Here is a 21,945-nt window from a genome sequence, read left to right as displayed (position 1 = left end):
GAAGCTCTTGAGGAATTCCACCATGATTTCAACAATTTCCATCCCACCATCAACCTCAGCCTGGACCAGTCCACACAAGAGATCCACTTCCTGGACACTACGGTGCTAATAAGCGATGGTCACATAAACACCACCCTATATCGGAAACCTACTGACCGCTATTCCTACCTACATGCCTCTAGCTTTCATCCAGATCATACCACTCGATCCATTGTCTACAGCCAAGCGCTATGATATAACCGCATTTGCTCCAACCCCTCAGACAGAGACAAACACCTACAAGATCTCTATCATGCATTCCTACAACTACAATACCCACCTGCTGAAGTGAAGAAACAGATTGACAGAGCCAGAAGAGTACCCAGAAGTCACCTACTACAGGACAGGCCCAACAAAGAAAACAACAGAACGCCACTAGCCATCACCTTCAGCCCCCAACTAAAACCTCTCCAACGCATCATCAAGGATCTACAACCTATCCTGAAGGATGAGCCATCGCTCTCTCAGATCTTGGGAGACAGACCAGTCCTTGCTTACAGACAGCCCCCCAATCTGAAGCAAATACTCACCAGCAACCACACACCACACAACAGAACCACTAACCCAATAACCTATCCTTGCAACAAAGCCCGTTGCCAACTCTGTCCACGTATCTATTCAGGGGATACCATCATAGGGCCTAATCACATCAGCCACACTATCAGAGGCTCGTTCACCTGCGCATCTACCAATGTGATATATGCCATCATGTACATGTACATTGCCATGTACATTGGCCAAACTGGACAGTCTCTACGTAAAAGAATGAATGGACACAAATCAGACGTCAAGAATTATAACATTCAAAAACCAGTTGGAGAACACTTCAATCTCTCTGGTCACTCGATCACAGACCTAAGAGTGGCTATACTTCAACAAAAAAGCTTCAAAAACAGACTCCAACGAGAGACTGCTGAATTGGAATTAATTTGCAAACTGGATACAATTAACTTAGGCTTGAATAGAGACTGGGAATGGATGAGTCATTACACAAAGTAAAACTATTTCCCCATGGTATTTCTCCCTCCCACCCCACCCCCCACTGTTCCTCTGATATTCTTGTTAACTGCTGGAATTAGCCTACCTGCTTGTCACCATGAAAGGTTTTCCTCCTTCCCCCCCCTGCTGTTGGTGATGGCATATCTTAAGTGATCACTCTCCTTACAGTGTGTATGATAAACCCATTGTTTCATGTTCTCTGTGTGTGTATATAAATCTCTCCTCTGTTTTTTCCACCAAATGCATCCGATGAAGTGAGCTGTAGCTCACGAAAGCTTATGCTCTAATAAATTTGTTAGTCTCTAAGGTGCCACAAGTACTCCTTTTCTTTTTATCAGAAAAATAGTGTCTAATTATTGTTTTGGAATAGTTTTCATAAATAAGTTTCACTATGTCTTTCCTCTTTCTCATTCAGATGTTCCTTTCAGAACTAAGTCAAAAGGACCAAGTTTGGGGTGATAAATTGCTATGTGATTTTCTTTACATATCTAAATGGAGGCATTAGTGTTACATGCAGAATAACAGAGAAGTAACTGTGCACAATGCAGCTTGTCAGCTGTTACAGTGATATAATACAGGATACGATTGTGAACAGAGGATGTCCTTTGGGAAATCATCCAAAAAAAACATTGTTGAATTTTGTAATGAAGAAAAGTTTTGGATTGGCCGGTCTGGAAATTTAGCATCCTTCATTTCTCCAAAGAGCAGATACAGTGCTAGAAGTGCCATTGTACATTTCCCTTCAAATAAACCTCAATTCAGGCCGCAGAGGGAGAGTGTCATTTGTTCTTCATGCCCATTCAGTGTTGGCCTCTGTGCTGAGACTGCCAATAAGTGTGCCAGTTGTTATTTGGGCATTTGTCCATGAGGAACTATATTGAGAGCACCATTTGACTACCCAGTGGGCACCAACCAATCATCAGAGTAATGACTGAACAGAGAGTAAAAGTGAAAGGCCCTGGTATACCATTGCCAACTTCCAAAGTCATCCAGTTACCTTCAAATGGTGACACTTCAGGTGCAAGTATTTTGGAGCCTCTCCCAACTCCCATTAAAATCAATGGAAAAACTCCCTTTCAGTTTAGTCATGGAGAACTGGACTGAACCCTGAGTGAATTAATGTTGCATTCATGTGAATGACATACAACTGGATTATGGGTGTGTTCTTTTAATGTGGAATTTGTTCGATAAACACAAATGTATTTTAAAAGGTAAGCTTATTTTCAAATATAATATTTGTTGGATAACATCACATAAACCAACACAAAGTAGTTCAACGTAGCATTAAATGCTAGCACATGTTATCAGTCATTCAGATAATTTCTCCCAATGTCCATTCTTTTACAGGACCAGCTGTCAGATACAGTGAATTCAGTGCATCAAAGCCCAAGCCTCCTCCTCTTGTTGGACAGCATACGGTGGAGGTACTGAAGAGTGCACTGGGGTATGAGGATAATGCCATCGAGGAACTTCTCAGGACTGGTGCAGTTGTTCAGCATGAAGTCAAGTGAAGAGTTTTAACTCTAATCTGTCATGCTGAGTTCATGTTGCTTGTTCTTCTCTTGGATCCCTGCAAGTCTCCCAAGGAAATTCAAAGGAGGAGACATAATTTAATTCTTAATTTTCTTCCTTGTGTTTGGAATGAATCTAACACTGACATATCAACTAAAGCAATCCTGTATTTACTGTATGAAAGAAATGTGTGGGGGGGGAGGGGTAGATGTTCCGATTACAGAATCCTGTGTGGCTAATCATTTCCTATATTTTTGTCTGGGGAATGTAATTCTTATCTTAATCATGATAATTGCCCAAATGTTTGTCCCCTGAAAGACAGAGTCTGTGAAAAGAAGCAGATCCTTGAAACACTTGCATTCTGTGATCTCCATTTGCACATAAGCTACTTTTTAAAACAGTTTAGCATGAAATCAAAGTTGTGAGCAAATTGATGGCCCCTGTGATTGATTTTAAACAGAATTCTGAGCACATGAACTCTTTGTTAATCTCTAATTTAAACCATCGTTGAAGTGCCTATTGTAAAACTGACTTCTATTCCCATGTTTAGTTGTGTAAATATTTGCTTTACATTACATAGTATTGCTATGGTGATCCCAGAGTGTGTAGCAGAAATAAACCTTGACTGTTGCATTTTTCCAGTTACGTAAAGAGCATTTTCCAAGCCCAGATGAGAGTCAAAACATGAATGAATGGTACTGGTCTTTTGTGATTTTATTCAACGAGGCTCTCAGTATTTTTAATTGGATGTGGAGCCAAACCAGAACCACATATCTGAACACCATGTGCCAAAGTTTGGAGGAAGTTTGGGTATGGCTCTGTGTTCTGCTCCACATCTCTTTAATGGCCATGACCTCAATTCCATTTTACTAGGAGGAAAATTTAGATCTGAATCCAAATTTTTGGCTCAGGCCTATGTCTATGGTTAAAACAGAGCCGGATTCTACCAGCCTTGGTCAAATTCAGTTCAGTAGATGTACTCAAGGAGTAAGGTATTACTATTATGAATAAGGGTGAAAGAATCTGGCCCATAATAAATACCAATCAAGAGATTAAATAAAAGCTACTTCTTCTATACAAATTGATTTGGCAGTTCTTTAGCCACAGAAGAAATGCCATGCCTCAGTATCCAAGCATATATTTACAACTAAAGAAAACTCTGCATGGGAAGGTTCTAAGCTTTGTTGTGTGCATCAGTGGAGTGAGGCAATGCCCTTTTACTCCTAGAACTAAATAAAACTAACCGAAATTGACAGTCGGCAAATAATGTCCATATTTTCCCCGATGTATCGGAAACAGGCCTGGCATTATAACTAGCCTGTCACTTTGTTTCCATTTAACAAACAACATCCTCTGTATTACATTTGAACTTCACAACTGTATATTATCTTTTGGGAACAAAAAAAAGTTATGTAACCAAGTTGAAATGCATATTGCGGTTGCTCATTTTTGAAGTTCTGTGTTTTTGGTTCATTTGCTTGCTTGTTTTGTTGTGTTCTTTCTTTTCAGATCTTCTCCTGATCATTTTTTTTCTTGTTTTGCATTCCTGGCACCAGACCTAACACTCTGCTCATGTGTTAAAGGCATAAGGAGATTCTGGACTAGTGACTTCCTAAATAAATATAGAAATAAGTGTGCATTGAGAGCCAAATGAACAGGGAGACCATAGGGATAGAACTAGGATCTGGGGAAAGGGTTGCTAGGCATTACCATGTAATCCACCTTTAGTTCAAGAGGATCAGCCAGTTTACTGAGAGAAACACTGATTTGAAGTGAGCTTCAGATAAAATGGATAATCTGGTATTAAACTGAGTTTTGTTTATTGCTGCGAACTATTTCACACTATCAAATCAGGTTTACAAATAAATGTGTTGTTTCCACTTGTTGAGGCCCATTCTTTTTCCTTTTTCTACAAACTGAATACATAAATAAGATACCGTAAAATCACACTCAGTTTAGTTCAAGGCTTTCTAAAGGAAAAGGATGTACCAAGCTATGGAAAGAATTAAGTGCTAGATTCTCAGTTAGAGCAAATTGGGGGTGTAGCTCCATTGACATGAACAGTATAATGCTGATTTACACCAGCTTAGGATCTGGCCCATTAACTTCAATGTATTTGTTCCAATGTGCCAACACAGTTTCTCTTTGCTCCCCTTTTAAGTGTTTTCCCCACCGGTATTTTGACATTCAGATACCAGACGTTCAGAGGAGATAACCTGAGGCATGATTTCCCTCACTTGCAGTAGTCAGTTCAACAAGGACAGTGCTAATCCTGTTACTACTGCGTATTGGGAGAGAAGTCACAGGAGGTTCTGTAAATAAATAGACTGTAAGTAACTATCTACATGTTGGAAGACCAGAAAACTTGATGTGGCTAAAAGTCTTTAAGTAGTTGGAAGTCTAGGAGCCTACAAAGCTCGCATAAACCTCAGAGGTCTGCTGCTACAACCCTTGAGCTCACACTTGCAGGATCTGGCCCGAGGGTATTATGTTGTCTGAAGTCCCATCAGACAATTGTCTTGATATTGCCTACTGTCACTGGAGTAGCAATATTTTCTTTTAAAAGACCCCGAACATACAAAAAGATTATTTATGAAAATACACTGCACTCTTCCAAGCAATCCTCAAATATATGCACCTCTGAGTAGAAATCAACGGATACATGGGATACAATGGATACATTAAACAGCTCTCCTTTGTTCTTCAAAAGTAGAAATCAATCATTACACGGGAATTGAGGTTTAATAAAACTAGATCCCTGCAATTTTGAACATAGGTAAGTAGCTAGTCATGACTGTATACAGCTCCTTCTGACAAGGCTGCTAGTGCTTTTATTTCTCTCCACTTACATTGGAAAGGAACCTGCTGCTGCCATGGTATTGGCTTTAAGCTGATTAACCTTCTCCATGATAGTTTTGCAGAAAAGGAGGCAGACCTATCTAGTAATGAGTCCAAACTTAGCTCAGATACAGCTATTCACTACTGTGAGGTGTGACTACTGTTAATTTAAGCACTGAAGTAAGTAAGTGCTGCAATGGGAGTTTTGCCTAAGTATGACCTTCAGGCCTGGGCCTTTTGTGAGTAGTGACCAGGAAGACCAAATCTGACCCAATTATCCTTACTTAATGTCTGACCTATGTTCAAATCCTATTTGAGCCAAAATCACATGGAAACTTCATAGATTCCGGAAGGGACCGTTGTGATCATCTAGTCTGACCTCCCACCTAACAAAGGCCATAGGATTTCCCTGAATTAAGTCCAGCTTTAAGTCCAGTAGCTAGAGCAAACTTGAACTTGCACAAAACTTGATGTACCCGCCTACTTACGTTGGGATGTGAACATTTCTTTTTACTAATGGTGAATAAAATCAACAAAAATACACTGAGGAATAATATGTTTTCCTAATTTTCCATGTAACCAGGGGAAAAGTCTGCATCTCCACTTCTGGCTTATGTGCAGAACATTTTGTCCACTTCTTGTTCCTCAGGTATTAAAAAGAAGATGCTCCTGCTCCATTGAGATCCATGTGAATTTGCCCTTGACTCTTAACGGAAGTAGGATCAGGCTCAAAAGACTAATGAAGACTGGTAAGACTAAAATAGCAGCCAGAGTTACCTCTGTGCTCAACTCACTTCATCTCCTGTAAGCCAAGCAATGCAAGGTAAAGCATGCAATGTGTTTCTGTGAGGGAGTTCTCATTAAGTCATTGTGCAGCTCTCCCACTCCTAATACAACGTAGATCTCCAGCTTCTTCAACCAAAGGTGGAAAGGGAGCCTGATAGCTTCACAAATAAAATGGTCATGATTTTATTTTAAAATTAGCTCAGTGACAAGATGCAGCGAATTCTCTAGCGTCCATGACATTACAGCAATGCATTAAAATGTATTTATATGCCAAAAGATGGAGGACAGGTAAAGTATTTTCAAACTTAAGAAATTCTGGAACCGTGGCTCACATTTCATATGAGTGATATTAAATAGTGCAGTTATTAGGTGGTATAGATCCCTCCCCCCCCCCCGAGTATCCTCCCTACATGGAGGTTGCATACTATTGACCAGTCAGTAAAAATACACTGGTAAATGGTGATGTAGTCATCTTTTTAAAGTTGACAACCAATCAATTCAATTACTCTATAAGTCTGTTTTGACTGGTGTTGGGGTCAGATGTGTGAGGAAAGTGCCTGGGATCACATGAACCTATTGCAACAAGAGCCTTTCTTGGCAAGGGTTGTTTCAAGCTTTTAAGGGGCAGGGGGGCATCAGTTGAGGTGGGTCCAAATTGTTAATTTTTATTTTGCTTTGTTCTCTAGGGTTATAAATAAAAGTGAATTAGAAAGTGCCAGTTAATCTTCAATTAACAAAAAACACATCAAAAGCATAGTGTAAATTGTTTGAGGAGTTGTATGCTAGATTGTCATCCTTAAAAGGCTCTTGTGATGATCTGATCTACAGTGAGAAGAGAGACTATTGATAGGACTATTTGCAGCTCATCAAAGGGAGATAACATGTTGCATCATGTAATCCGAACAAATGGGAGCATGAGACACCTAAACTACAAGTCACACGAGGCATAAACATTGGCATTTCTGAATTGAAGTTTTCAGCTGAAAAATTTCAGTTTCAGATATTTTTTTTGCTGAAAAGTAAATAAAAAATATTTCCCAGTGAAGTAAAACTCATTGTCTGACCACTTATGCCGCTGAGTAATTCTGCTGACTCACTGTGTCCCCTCAAAGATATAAGAGAGGCAGTTATGACTTTCTGTTTGTTCAGAGAGAATTTTGGGCAGAGAGGGATCCTTTATGAATACCTCTGTGAAGACTTTGCTGTAGTTCCAGGAGGAGAAGCAACAGGAATAACAGCAGAATCATGTTTCAGTCCATCAGTAACTATCGATTTGACTTGTTTGGGAAGGCTGGGCTCCAGAGGGCCTTTATCACAGAACTCAGTGGTGACATGCAATAGTTTTAGAAGGACCGTCTACAGACACTGACAAACCGGGGGCACTGCCTAGTTTGCTGGGGTGGGTGGGGAAAGGGGTAGATGCAAGGCATTCTTGGTATAGGACCTCACCCATGAAGTTTGTTTTCTCCTTTGTCCAACAGAAACTAGGTTTGAGGACATTCAGGGACGATTACCAAGCCTGTCTGTTTACATAGGCTTTTCTTGAAGTTGTTGGGTTCTTTTCTTGAAGGGCTAAGAGGGTTTTGAGATGGTTTTCTTTTTGCTTTGTTTTAAAACATTGTTCAGATGTTTGTTAATGTAGCTGACTTACAATCAATATTTTTTAGATGCTCATTGTAAAGCTACTTAAAAATATCTTCTAGGACCACAATAGAAATGAAAAAATAATATGTATATTTTGCCTTGTACTGCATCATGTGCTTTGTGATAGGCATTTATTAGCATCTGATTTAATAGCAAACAAGGTGGGTGAGGTAATATCTTGTATTGGACCCACTTTTGTTGATGAAAGAGACAAGCTTTCGAGCTTACACAGAGCTCTTCTTGAAGTCTGGGTAATGTACTCAGAGTGTCACAGCTAAAAACAAGATGGAACAGATTATATAGCATAAATAGTTAACACGCATTTTAAGGGACCATTCAAAGTGAAGTGGCTCATTAATATCTCACTAGTCATAGGGGGAGGAGGAGGCTGGTGTGGAGGGGATTTAAATGCATTATATATTGTTGTATTGAGCCATAAATTCAGTGTCCCTTTTCAGTCCATGAGCTTTAATATCTAGAAAAGTTCTGAATTTAAGCTCCCAGGCTTGTCTTTTGAAGGTAGTGTTCAGATTTCCTTTGGTGATGAGTAGTGAGAGGTCAGATATAAAGTAATCACTTTGTGAAAAGTGTGCACCCACAGGTGATGTGATGTTTTTGTCTTTTATCATTTTTCTGTGAGTTCATTGGAGACCATAGTGATTGTCTAGTTTCACCCACATAGTTGTTATTGGGGCATTGAGTGCACTGGATGAAGTATACCACATGTTATGACAAGCATGTGTAGCAAATAGTAATACGGGGAGCTTGATAAAATCCAGTTTGAGCTTCCTACACCCCTTCCCTCCCAACATACTTTAATCTTTCAGTCTCTCCTTCTGAGTTGTCCTTCCTAGATACAGATTTTCATAGCTAATGTGCCAAGCTGTGTTGCAAAACTGACCTCTTATTTTAATTCCTATATAAGAGCCAAGCGCTCTTGAAAAATCTACTCTCAAATATGGGTGCTGAACTCTTGAAAATCCAGCCCTTACTTTCTATCTCTGTCCCCTTAACTCCAATCCTCTTCTAGCTACTAATCTTCCTTATTCTTATTCTCACTTGTTCCTCCTTCTCGGTATCACAAAATCTCTATCCCCCGATATAAAAAAAGTGACCTGAACACCTCTTGTCTGTCCAGCTACTGCCTTATCTTCCTTCTCCTTTCACTTCTCAGCTCTTTGAACAAACCTTTTAAAATTATTGAATTGACTTCTTTTCCTCTAATTCCCCCCTAGATTCGCTCCAGTCTGGCTTTTGCCCTTGCCATTCCAAGGAAAGTTTGTCAGCTAGACTTCTAGTGACCTCTTCCTAGCCAAGTCCGAGGGTTTTTACTCCAATGTGCTCCTTAACCTGTTTGTTGCCTGTGATACCATTTCTCCTTCACAGTCTGCCCTTTTGTAGGATTTTGTGGTCTTTTCCTTTCCTAGTTCTCCTCCTACTTCTCTGACTGCTCTAGTTCCTTTGCACCTTCAACTGCTCTTGTACATTTCCAAAGTAAATCTTCTTCAGTTATAGAAACTTTGTTTTTTAAACTACCCTCTAGCTGATAAAACACTTTGGTTCTCCTTGAGTTTGAAAGGCATTAGAGAATGCCACATTTCTATTCTGTGCTGTAAGTGCTGTGAAATTAAGAGCCTGATTTAATGCCCTTTGAAGGCAATGGAAGGACTCCTATTGACTTCGGTGGACTTCGAAACCAGCCCTAAGTCAACATCATGCATTTTTTGTAGCTTTTGATTAAGCCAAATTTGGTAATTTGCTTATAGTCAAACTATTAACATGTTTTCTGTCTGGGGAAGTTTATGCAGTAATCAGAGACATTCCAGGAACACAGACCATCGTTGCTCTAACTTCCCAGGGGAAAGACTTTAATGTTGTACTACACCCTCATCCGGAAACTTTAAAAGCATCTCTCTCTCTCTCTCTCTCTCTCTCGTTCTTTTTTTAAAGAGGTAAAAACTGGATGAAGTTCAAAATTACTTTATGTTGAGCTATATCTTTTTAAATGTCAGTGGAAAAGATATGCTTTTGCAGATAATGTTCCTACATTTTTAAAATAAAGCAAGTCCTAATAAATGCTATATAAATATTTTGTGGAGGCAATGAACTACTGGTAATATTCATATGAGACCTCATGAGAAGACTCTGCTAACAAATATTTCCTGGGAATGGGGGGGAAGTCTACTATTTGTTGTGAGCAGCATACCAAATTCTGAAGTGTGCTCAGTACTCCCAGTGCCAAGCATTCAAATATCCTGAGGCAGGCCTAAAATAATCATGAATAGCTTTAAAATTATGAGATATTTATGAAATAATACATTTTGGGCTCTTTTTCTTTGCCTTCCAGTTTCTGAGCCTTTAGGGTACACATTTTCCAGTTCGATCACATTTTCCAGTTTTTCTCCACAAAGACAAGAACAAGAAATTTGGGTGGATTGAGAGACTTCGTTTTGTTTTTTAAATGAAAAGTCCAAGTCTCATGTGATGATTTGATTCCAGGAGTTGGGGATTTAAGAAAAACACCAAATATTCAGAGATTTGTGTTAAAATTGGAGAGCTGGCAACATGTAGGCTGTGTGTGTGTGTAAAATACAAAATTCAGGCTTTTGTTTGCTTCCTCATGGTTAGGAACAGCCTGTATATGTTCATCTCTACTCTCTGACTGATTGGGAGTTGGGAATGGGGAGAGGTTGGAAGGGAATTCTGGTGGTGGTTTGTTAGCAATGTTTGTTCAAGTTCTGTTGCATTATATTATTGCTTGGTTAGTGGTGTTGGTGATAAATGTTGGAGTCAGTATATTTTATTAGATGTATTTTTAAGAGTTTTTCAAGGGTGCCCAGAGCTTGGGATGGCTGCTCTTTTGTGTTGTGCACTATACATTTGAATACATTGGGTATGAAAGATAAAGGTGCATGTTCATTAACACTGTCAAAAGTAAGCATCATGTGATTTAAAAGCGTTCATTACTTGACTGACCTAAAATATTACCAGTTGGAATTCAGTAGCCCACTGCTTTGCCTACCTCTTACTGCAGAATACAAGTAACTACTGGTGAAATCAATAGCCGTTCTTCGCAGCCTGAATAGGGAAAGGGGACCAGGAGCCTGACTCATTCAGATAAAAGGAGATGAAAACTTATTACAAGTGATAAGGGCCAGATCCTCAGATGGTGTAAATCAGCATAAATCCCTTGATTTTGATGGAGTTACATCGGTCTACGCCAGTTGAGAACCCGTCCCATGGGAAGAAGGCTGTTCCAGTGGTTGTGGTGCTAGCTTGGGTTTCCAAAGATGAAGGTTAAATTCAGTGCTCTGCCACAGATCTTTCTGTATGTTCTTGTGCAAGTCACATAGGGTCTGTGTACACTGCTATCAGAGGTGTGACAGCAGCACTATAGCCATATCTGAGCTAGTTTTGGTAGAGCTAGCTCAAGTATCAATAGCAGTGACCCCATGGAAGCATGGACTTCAGGACAGGGTAGCCACTCAAGTACATAGCTAGGATCCCAGGTGGGTTTTTACAACCCATATCATTGTGGCTTCACTGCTATTGTTATTTGAGCAAGCTAGATCAGAGCTAGCTTGATTATGTCTATATAAGGTAACCAGATGTCCTGATTTTATAGGGACAGTCCCAATTTTGGGTCCTTTCCTTCTATAGGCTCCTATTACCCCCCACCCCTGTCCTGATTTTTCACATTTGCTGTCTGGTCACTCTATGGTCTATACGTGCTGCAGTCATACCTCTGATTGCAGGGTAGCTCTACTCAGAGTTTCTGTGTTTCAGTTCCCTGTGTGTAAAGAGGTTGTTGTAAGGCTAAATTGTGAGGTGCTCAGATACTTTGATAATGGGAACCATATCTCTCTACATAGATTGAACCCATTGTCTCTGTTGTGGGGGCATTTTTGATTTTAAAATAAAGTTGTTACATATAAGCAATGATGCCTTTCAATATTAAATTGTTTCCCAGCATGGAGACATTCTATTTTACTCATAAAGCAAATGTCAGAAACCACAGATTCCAAACCTTCCATTTACCGAAACTGAGTGAAACTTTCCCAAAGTGTTACAGTCACTTCATTGTGAAAGACTTCCACAGATTATTTGGGTATAAACAGAGTTGCACATAGTGCTTTCTTTTGACATTCAACTAGCAAGCATTTGGAGTTTGGCCTTTCTGCAATGATTGCAAAAAGTTCAAAATGTCTTTTTTTTTTAAGTAGTGAAAAATGTTAAACTCATTTTCAGATTAGGATGGTGACATCATGGTCTAGGGGAATTATCTGCAGTGTATACCCCTAGAAAGAGCTGCTTATTGCATTAGAATGAGGCCACAAGAAAGGATGGTCTTATGGCTAAGATACAAGAAAGGATGTCAGGAGACTCAAGGTGCTGAGAAAATTCTGTCTCCTGCACTCTTAAGAGCGGCCTTTGTAGGTGACAGGGAACACACACAAACACAGCTGTTGTGGATGATCACTGCCCTATAGAGAGAGCCTGGGTTAATCCAATGGAGGGCTTTAAATATCAAGACCAAAAGTTTGAAATTAAATCTGTATTCAACACGATGCTGTCATGTGCTCATGGTGTCCTGGGGTGTAGGCAGGGAGATGGGGGTAGTGCTACCATTCTGAACCAAGTGGAGATACTTCTGCCTTCAGCCACAACCCAGCAGTGTAGAGCTCTGCCAAAATTGAAATGAAAACAAAAGCTAAACTCGTTGAATCTTGAAAAATAAAAGATTGGCTTCAGCTGGGGTTTTGGGTGAAAAGTCAGGTCCCCATTCTGGAATTATTTGCCCTGATGACTTTCTTACAAAGCTTCCCTAGAGGAGTGGAATAGAGACTTTGACCTTTGAAAACAAGCTGGTAACGTTATATTCTGACCTGCACACCTCACCCTCCACAAAATCCAAATTAAGGGCCAGTGCCCATTGAAGTGCATAGAAATCTTGCCATTGTCTTCAAAAGGTTCTGGATCAGGCCTTAATTGCTTTTGTTATCTAAAATTGGAGTCGTGTGTTGAAGTTTTCACTCTGCTTGTCCAGAGTAGAAGGATATGACAATACGTTACCTTATTAACTTCAGATGGATTGAGTCAACTTCCGCTCTCAAGCTACACATGTTCAAAGTGCTTGAGTTCAAAGGTTCATTTGAGAGTAGAATTTGACCCATTACATAATAGTTAACAATAGAGCTGAGTTAACAGTGGATTTTAATTTTTTTTGTTGTAAATTTGAAAGGAATTTTCCATTTGTCTATATCTGTAATTTTCATATTAATTTCTTGGTACATGATGTGCTTGAACTTTAGAAGCAGGAATACTAGTGAACAGTAAGCTTGAACATGCAGATATTTGCTAAAAAGAAATTTCATACTGTATATTGTATTGTCAAGTTTGCCATTTGTGCTGTTGGTTAGTTACTGATTTCATCCAATCAGACGAGAAATGGTACCATTTGACTTCAGATACTAAGCAACACACTACAAATTGTGAATGTTCCCAAATGTTCTGCAGATGCAGAGTGACTTGCAAGAGTTTAAAAATAATTACAAAAAATGAATACATTGAAGAATTTTGCAATCTCTTCATAATCAATTCTCAAGCTGAAAAAAAAGTGAAACTCATTAAATACATTGGCTGTTACAAATTATATAGTTATTTAGAAAAAAATGTTCTGGTCCCACTTCCATTAAAATCAATGCAAAATTCCCATTGATGTCCATGGGAGAAAGATCACGTCTTCAAAACACTGTGAAAACAACTAAAGCAATTAATCTTCACAGTACCTCATAGAGGTTGGCAAATACTCATCCCCATTTTACTGGTGGAAAAAGAAAGTTACAGAGAGGTTAATGGCCTGATCCTAAGACATGTTCGGGTGCCTAATAAAAATGACATTGAAATCAAGGGGAATTATAGGAGTTCAATGCCTTCTGCGTGGCTTGTCAAAAGTCACACAGTGGGGCAGAGCCAGACTAGAGCTCAAGAGTTCTTCCTGGCTACTAGCCACACGCTTAGTCCAGTAGGTCACATTGGCTAAGATAAATGACAGTTCCCTTTGATTTATTTTAACCCAGGTGTTGATAAATAGCACATTGCTTTGTTGAAGTTCTGTAATGAGTAGCTTCATTTGGATCACTTTCTATGAAGTTTGGATGGTTTACGGCCCACAAACAGGCTGATTCATATTATTGCTAAAACAAGTGCCTAGACATTATTTGGAAGTAGTTTGTGTGAGGATCCATGGTCTAGAAGCTGGGTCTGCTGATCCCTGGGTGACTGCCGCACCCACACCGCTACCTGCCAGTTCTGGCAGACCACTGTGCTGCCTATAGACGGCCTGATTGGCAGTGCTTTCAGGGTCTCCGATTGGTCCAAGCACACTGCTTAAGTCTTGAGGGAACACTAGGAATTTGTCTGTGCAGCTAGGTGGATCCCCAGCTGGCTGCTACAATAGACCTTGCTCATTTGCCTTTCTCTGGTCCCTGGCCTCTGACTCCAGCCCAGACCTGTAGCTCTGGCCCTACTTACTAGACCTGACTCTGGCTTCTCTTATTAGGCCTGATCGCCCATGCCCTGGCTGTGGTCCAAGAGATAGTGCACTGTACTGGAGCTCAAGAGATCTATTTTGTTCTGGCCTCTCCCACTGACCTGCTGAGTGACGTTAGGCAAATCACCTCTCTGTGTCTCTGTTTCCCCTTCCATGCTTTATCTGTCTTGTCTATTTAGACTGTAATTTTTAAGGCAAGATCTATCTCTTTCTATGTGTTTCTACAGTGCCTAAACCAATCAGACTCCTATTTTGGTTAGGCATTACAGTAATGCAAATATTTGATAATAATGCATAACTAATAAACAAAACAAGGCTTCTGAGTTTTCAAGGCACTCTACTTGTTGTACATTTGGTCTTTTCCCTTGAGAAGGTATCTGATTTCTTGTATTGCTTCTTATTAATTTGTTCTATCTTTAAATAACTGGAATTTGTCATTATTGTAGTTAGACCAAATTCCACATCCTTAAACTCACTTCACATTTACCCATGTGACTTAAAATTTTTTTCAAATTTTTTGTTGTCAATAATTTTTTTGTGATAATTTGGAAGGCCTACAGAAAGCATATTTTGTGGTTATTGTTCTTGTGATCTGTCCAAAGTAAACTACTTTAGAAAAGCTCTGTTTCCTGCAGATAAATGCACTTTTGTAGAATACTGGATTTTCAAGTGGCTGAAAATGAGGGTTTTTTCTCTTAATGGGTACTCTGAAAAGAATGCGGTTTAACCATTCCAGCACTGTGCTGTAGTTTAGATCTTCCTGCTGGAGCCCAGGGGAATAAGTAGCAACTATTTTATATGGTTAACTCACAGCTCATTCTCCCCGTTAGCATTTTGTAGTTGCTATGGGATAAATGTATGCTCCCTCCATCCCCTTTGTATGTATGGCACTCCACTCCCACAGTGAAACTGGGAGAGTTTGGGGAACAAGCATGTGGACCCACAACTATGTGAGGGCCACTAACTGTCCTCTTCCCTCGCCACAGCTAAGTGTTTATGTATGAAAACGGGGCCTACTGGAGCCATGATACAATTCTGCTGACACCACATGGTCAAGGGGAGACTCCTGCAGACCACATTAGTACACAGCCCTGTTATTTCCCATCTAGAGATGGGCTAAGTACACGGGACAGACTTGTAATGGTAATTGGGCATCTGAAGAGGCAGATGCATACCTAGTGAAATTTTTCAAAAGCACCTAGGTGCCAAACTCCCACTGATTTCAATGGAGCCTCACCAGCTGAGGATCTAGCCCTGCAATGACAAAGTTGCATTCCCACTGCTGGCTTTCTTATAGTGATTGCCACTGAATGCTGAACAACTCCCGGGGTGTGTGCCAGCTTGATTGGGCAAGGTTACCTTTGACCTCTCCCTTTTTGTTTGCTCTGTCCCTCTGGCAGCAGTCATTCCGGGAATTAGATTTTTTATACAAAAGCAAGACATTTGTTTTCTATAGCAACACCTTTGCCAAATCAAAGCACAAGCAACTGGGAATTTAACCAGGGTTGTCTCTTCAAACCAGTAGTCTCTAAGAATGAAATTCTGCTTCCTACCCCTTGGTGGGAACTTAAAGCCTGAACTGCAGCATTAATTCTGTGTTTCCCTGCACAGGAGGACAGGCTGTGGAGAGCCCATGTGGCAGAATGGAGGTCCTCCAGCAATGTGCAAAACCGCATATGAGGCTGTAAACAAATAGGCAGACTGCTAGTGGATATATGCACACCATGGAATCATGAACCCAGATACAGGGCTTGAGGGTAACAGAGGTCCAGTCCAGAGGCTGAAGCAGTGGCTGAGGAAGAGGGGCTGTGGATGCCCTACACTCTTTGAATGCATCCAATGAAGTGAGCTCTAGCTCACAAAAGCTTATGTTCAAATAAATTTGTTAGTCTCTACGGTGCCACAAGTACTCCTTTTATTTTTACACTCTTTGAGTTATGAATGAAATACCATCCATGCTCAGCTCCTTTAGTTGCTGTTTGTGCAGAGGATGTGAACTTCTCCCTGGGTATCTAAAGCTGGCCGCTTGGTTGTCTAAGTGTGCTTTCCTGAAGGTTTCTGCACCTTCCCATACCCTATTCTGCTTTCTCCTTCACTCTTCCTGTCCTCACTCCTCCCACACAGTGGCTATAAGAACATCCTCTTCACTGGGACTGTATGGGTATAATCTAGAAGAATTTGGTGCTATAACTGTTAAAGCTAATAACATCCAGTCTTATTAAAGAAAATGCTTTTCATAGTTAGAAAATTAGAGATCACTGAGAATCAGCTAAAAGTACGAAAGGTACAAATTCTGTGCCCTTAGAAAAGTTATTGAAAGATATCTAGCCAAATCTTTCACACAGAACTAAGCCAAAATGTTCCAGTCTTCAAAGTTCCATGGAGTAAACAGGAGTTTTGTTTGAGTATAGATTTATGTAGGTTTTATCATGGGAACTAATAGCAGAATATCCAAGGGATCAGAACTTTTAAATATGAGATATGAATCTTCAAAAAGCTTTTCAGTTTCCAGGGTTTTTTTCAGTTGCCACTTTTTACCTTGGGAAAACCACTAAAAGTTTAGAAGAACATGATAGTTATTGTTCCTTAATCACAGCTTTTACCTGTTCAAGGTAGTAAAAATGGATCTTGGTAAATAAGGGGGGAGGGGGAAACCTGTGGATTGAAATAGACAAAGAGTCATATGTTTCCTGATATTATTCATGCTGCACATGGTAGAAGAAAGAGGGTTGAGTTGTTAAAAGGGGATTTATGAATGTGTTTGGAGCATTTACTGTACTAAATTTTCATGATGAATTTTAGTTACAGTTTGAAGAAACTGAATATGTATTTGTGGATTGGAATGATGAAAAGAAATTCCTTGAGGCAAAACTTAATTCCTTATGGGAAAAAGATGAGGCCAATGATTCTTTAGATCTAGCTCCAAATGTGATTCTTTCTTTATTTTTTTTAAGTTAAATACTGAATCATGGATGATCTCATTACTTCTTCCTTTTGTCTTATTTGTATTCAAATAATATTAATATTGATAATCTTTATAGAAGACTTTTTGACTTATACAGTCAATTCTATCCTTCAATTCATTGTGCACCATTACTAAACGATCAATTTCAAAGTACCTAGAGAATAATAGGGTGATTAGTAATATCCAACACGGATTTCTCAAGAATAACTCCTGTTAAATCAACCTTATTTCCTTCTTTGACAGGGTTCTTGCTATAGTGGATAGTGCGGAAGCATATAATATAGCTGGATTTTAGTAAGGCTTTTGACACATTCCTACATGACATTCTCCTAAGCAAATTGAGGAAAAATGGTTTAGATGAAATTACTATAAGGTGGGTGCACAACTGGTTGAAAGACTATAGTGAAAGTGTAGTTACCAATGGTTCACTGTCAAACTTGGAGGACATTTCTATTGAGGTCCTGCAGGGGTCAGCCCAATACTACTAAACATCTTCATTAATGACTTGGATAATGGAGTGGAGAGTATTCTTATAAAATTTACTGATGACATCAAGCTGTAAGGGGTTGCAAGCACTTTGGACTACAGCATTATAATTCAATATGACCTTGACAGATTGGAGAATTGGCCTGAAATCAGCAAAATGAAGTTCAATAAAGACGAGTCCACTTAGGAAGGAAAAATCAAATGCACAACTACAAAATAGGGAATAACTGTCTAGATAGTAGTACTGCTGAAAAGGACCTGGGGGTTATAGTGGATCGAAAATTGAATATGAGCCAACAATGTGATGCGGTTGCAAAAAAGGGTAATATCATTCTGGGGTGTTTCAACAGGTGTGTCATCTATAACATATGGGAGTTAATGGACCCAATCTGCTCAGCACTGGTGCGGCTTCAGCGCTGATCCCCTCCTGCCCTCCAAATCCATTGATCCTACCCTGGACCACTCTCCTGCACCCCAAACCCCTCATCCCCATCCCAGAGCCTGCATCCCCAGCTGAAGGCCTCACCCCCCCCCCCGCACTCCAACACCTTGCCCCAGCCCAGAACCCCCTCATGCATGCTGAACTCCTCATTTCTGGCCCCACCCCAGAGCCTGCACCCCCAGCCAGAGTCCTCACTCCCTCCTGCACCCGAACCCCAATTTCATGAGCATTCATGGCCGCCATACAATTTCCATATCCAGATGTGGCCCTCGGGCCAAAAAGTTTGCCCACTCTGGGTTAGACAAACATCTATGAAGGTTGGTCTAGATAAACCTGGTCCTGTCTCAGTGCAGAGGTCTGGACTAAATGACCTCTTGAGGTCCCTTCTGGTTCTACATTCCTATGATTCTTTGATTGCACCCACATGAGTTCCCCTTGAGTTTGCAAAATCAGGACCTTAAAATGTTCAGATTTTAGGGATGATGTTTTAATCTCCCCTCACCCTTTAACGATCCAAAATCTTCATCATTTCTTCTCTCTCTCTTTCTCCCTCAAATTTTGACTCATTCCTTTTTGTTGTTTGCTACTTATACTGGATAATATCGTTATTTAGAATCTTAGAAAACCAAATCAATAGAATCTGCTTGGAAGGTCAGAGCTCGGCAGTTCTTGCCTGTACTTACATGACGCACTGCTCTATTTTATTTCTTCTTTTTAATCGCATTTCATGCCATAGACTACGGTTAACTAATATATCTATTTGCGTCACTGAAGTGCTGAAAATATCTATTTAAGCTCTGATTTACTTTGTCATTTATGCAGTAAATGGCAGATCAGTCTTCAGTGGTTTCTCCAACAAGTGCAAAGGTCTATACAGACCAGACCCCTTTGGGGAATTGGCGCCTAAGTCTATAAAATATTGTGTATGACTAAAGTTAGGTAATAACATGACTTGTTTTCAGCTACAATTAGCCATTAATTAAATAAATTTGGTGTACTTGACATTTAGGCTCCAATTTTCAAAAGTGTCCACGACTAATCTTGGGTGCCCAGTCAGAGAATAATTGTCTGAGCCCTTGCTAGGAGAAGCCCTAGAACCTGTGGGATTTGTGGACAGAAACCAATTTACCAGAGATTTAAAGACCAGCTGAAACTGCATCCTGGATTTCAGCAAAGGTCAAAGTTTTTCAAATTTGGTATCCTTTGATGTATGGGATGTGGTTTTGAGTCATTTTTTTTCTGGGACCAATTCTCCCATCCCTATTTAGAACAAACAATTATCTCTCTACCTGCTTTTAAAATATCCCTAATATCCAAGCCAAGTGTAAACGTAATTCACAATAAAGGAGGGCATCTGGGGCTACATGTACAAATAAATATGTATATATCTATAAAACATATTTTAAAAGTATCATCTTTTCAGATGGATTTTCCTTCCAGAAGCTATAATAACAGGAAGACTCTGGAATGGGAAGGAATAACTTGATGTTTGTTCCAGGAGGTGAATGCATTTACATGGGTGAAAAATAAATCTGTCCTTCACTTAATCTCTCCTTCATTCTCTCTGTTTGCTTGAAGATTACACTGTTACTCTGTAGGAAAAAAATATCACAGCCAAAGAACCTTTTCAGGACTCAAAAGATTTATTCTCTGCTTTGCTGATATGATGTGTAAGTGCTTATGTCAGTCTTGCTGCTAAAAGGATTATGATAATGATCTTTTAGGAAATTTTAAAATAATTTGGCTAGCTGAGTTTAATTGTAAGAAACCCTCATGTAGAGGTAACATACTTTCAAAATACTGTTTTGAAACACTGTTTTACTGTTTACTTTCAGCTGCCTAGTCCAAGAAAAAAAAATCTGACTGTATATTATGCTAAAAAAATTCTGCATATTATGTATATAGCTACAATCCTTTGTGCCCGATTTATAAACTTGGACTCAAGTTCTGTGAATGGAGTGTTGAGTCCAAAATTAAGGCCTTAATTTTACAAGGCATTTAAACATGTGCTTACATTTTATTGAAGTCAATGAGATTTAAGTATATGCAAAATTCAGGTCTAATTAACTGTGCAGATGCTAGCTTGTCTATCTAAGTACCTGACTGTGCACACTAAATGCTAGCATTTACACTCAGAATTAATTTTGGAATTTAAAGTATACCTGTAAATTGCAAGTTGAGACCCCTTTAAAAATGTGCCCCTTTGTGTTATGCCATAGCACAGTAATGGAATGATCTTTAGAATAATCATAAAAGCTTTTTTCCAAAAGCATAAGCCATCACAGTCTGCAAGTGGTGGTGTGATAGACATCAATGGGGGACTTGCAGGAAGATACAATCAAGCACAGCTAGTAATGGGACCTCTCATAGTGCAATTGTTGCCATTAAAAATATGGACAATTTTACCTTTTGCCTAATTATATTTGTATTTGTGGTATTCCCTAAAATCAAGGAGTGCTCTGAGTTTCAATAGCACTGAGGCTGCTTAAATGAATCTGCTGATCTGTAGCAGAGCCAATGCATTTATCCCTACTACCACTGCTCAGGAACTCATTTAGACAGACTTAATACTAACTATGTCTGTTCTCTTCGTTCCATTTATTATTGGATTCATTATGAAATGAACACAGTGAGACACATCCCTAAAAGAGGAAGGTCCAGATTTTTAAGGTGTTTAGGTGTTGTGGTGATCAGCGTTGCAATGCATAACTGATATAGGAGTTTAAATCTCATTTGTGAAAGGAATTTAGGCACTTATAAACTAATATCTTATTGAGAGCCAGTGGAATTTAGACTCCTAAAGTATCTCAATCTCTTTTGCAAATGAGATTTAGACCCCTAAATCAGTTAGACATGACAACACTGTGTGCCACAATGCCCAAATACCTTTAAAAATCTGGGCCTAAAAGCCTAACTTCATAAATTATGAGTGATACATAAATAAAAATTAAAACAAATACTTTTAGATAGTTCAATGTTTGAGAAAGTTCTAGGATTGGCAGACTTGAATGTGGAAACTCTGTACCAACCGGGAGTACCAATTGTGAGCTGGACACTTGCCCTCAAGGAATAGGACTGAGACCAAAAATTCCTTACCCACAGGACACCAAGCAGATGTCAGATGGTTGTGACTTGCAACCACTAGCAACCTAGTCTGGATTTGAACCAGATGGAAAGGTGCCGTAATCCCATTATCAAGGCTGCATTTTTTGTCATGGGAGTCATACATTCCATGATTCGAACATTTTTTAAAAATATATCCATGGGTCTTGAAAGCTTGTGACTCTTGCATATGAGAGGGCGCTTGTGATGCGCTCTACACAATGGCATTTCTCTGTTGTCTGACTGTAATGCAATAACTTTTGAAAACTGCATCGGATCAATTCCAAAATTTCACAGAATGTTCTAGGCACAAAAGGGCAGAGCCCTGTTGATTCTGGTGAAAATCAGAAAAGCCAGGCCGCCGGAGTGCCATTTGGTCACTCAGGGTACACAGGGGAGGCAGCGACCTCACAGAGGCCTGTGGCAGGGGGGCAGAATGACTCTGGATACAGGGGTGAGACAGTGTTCTTAGACATGGGGTTAGGGCATCAAAAAATGTCCTGTGGCTGCAGCAGAAAATGGACACTCGGGGACTGATTCTGTGGTGGGTGGCTCTAATGAGAGTGAGGGCCTGGCTGG

At 39.8% G+C, this 21,945-nt stretch overlaps 1 protein-coding gene across 6 annotated transcripts in view; it reads left to right on the top strand.

Annotated features, from left to right (window-relative positions):
• SUGCT (succinyl-CoA:glutarate-CoA transferase) overlaps positions 1-4,433 on the top strand; it is a 483,091-nt gene extending 478,658 nt beyond the window's left edge. For 5 of the 6 annotated variants that reach the window (XM_043508703.1, XM_038389972.2, XM_038389973.2 and 2 more), the window contains one exon: positions 2,386-4,433. In XM_043508703.1, coding sequence (XP_043364638.1) covers positions 2,386-2,549 — 164 coding nt within the window. In that variant the 3' untranslated portion in view covers positions 2,550-4,433. The remainder of the gene's footprint in view (positions 1-2,385) is intronic. The other variant, XR_006279193.1, reaches the window with a different exon arrangement.
• The last annotated feature ends 17,512 nt before the right edge of the window (positions 4,434-21,945 follow it).

The sequence above is a fragment of the Dermochelys coriacea genome, chromosome 2, assembly GCF_009764565.3.
Source record: "Dermochelys coriacea isolate rDerCor1 chromosome 2, rDerCor1.pri.v4, whole genome shotgun sequence".
NCBI lineage: Eukaryota > Metazoa > Chordata > Testudines > Dermochelyidae > Dermochelys > Dermochelys coriacea.
This window is presented reverse-complemented; position numbering and strand designations above follow the sequence as displayed.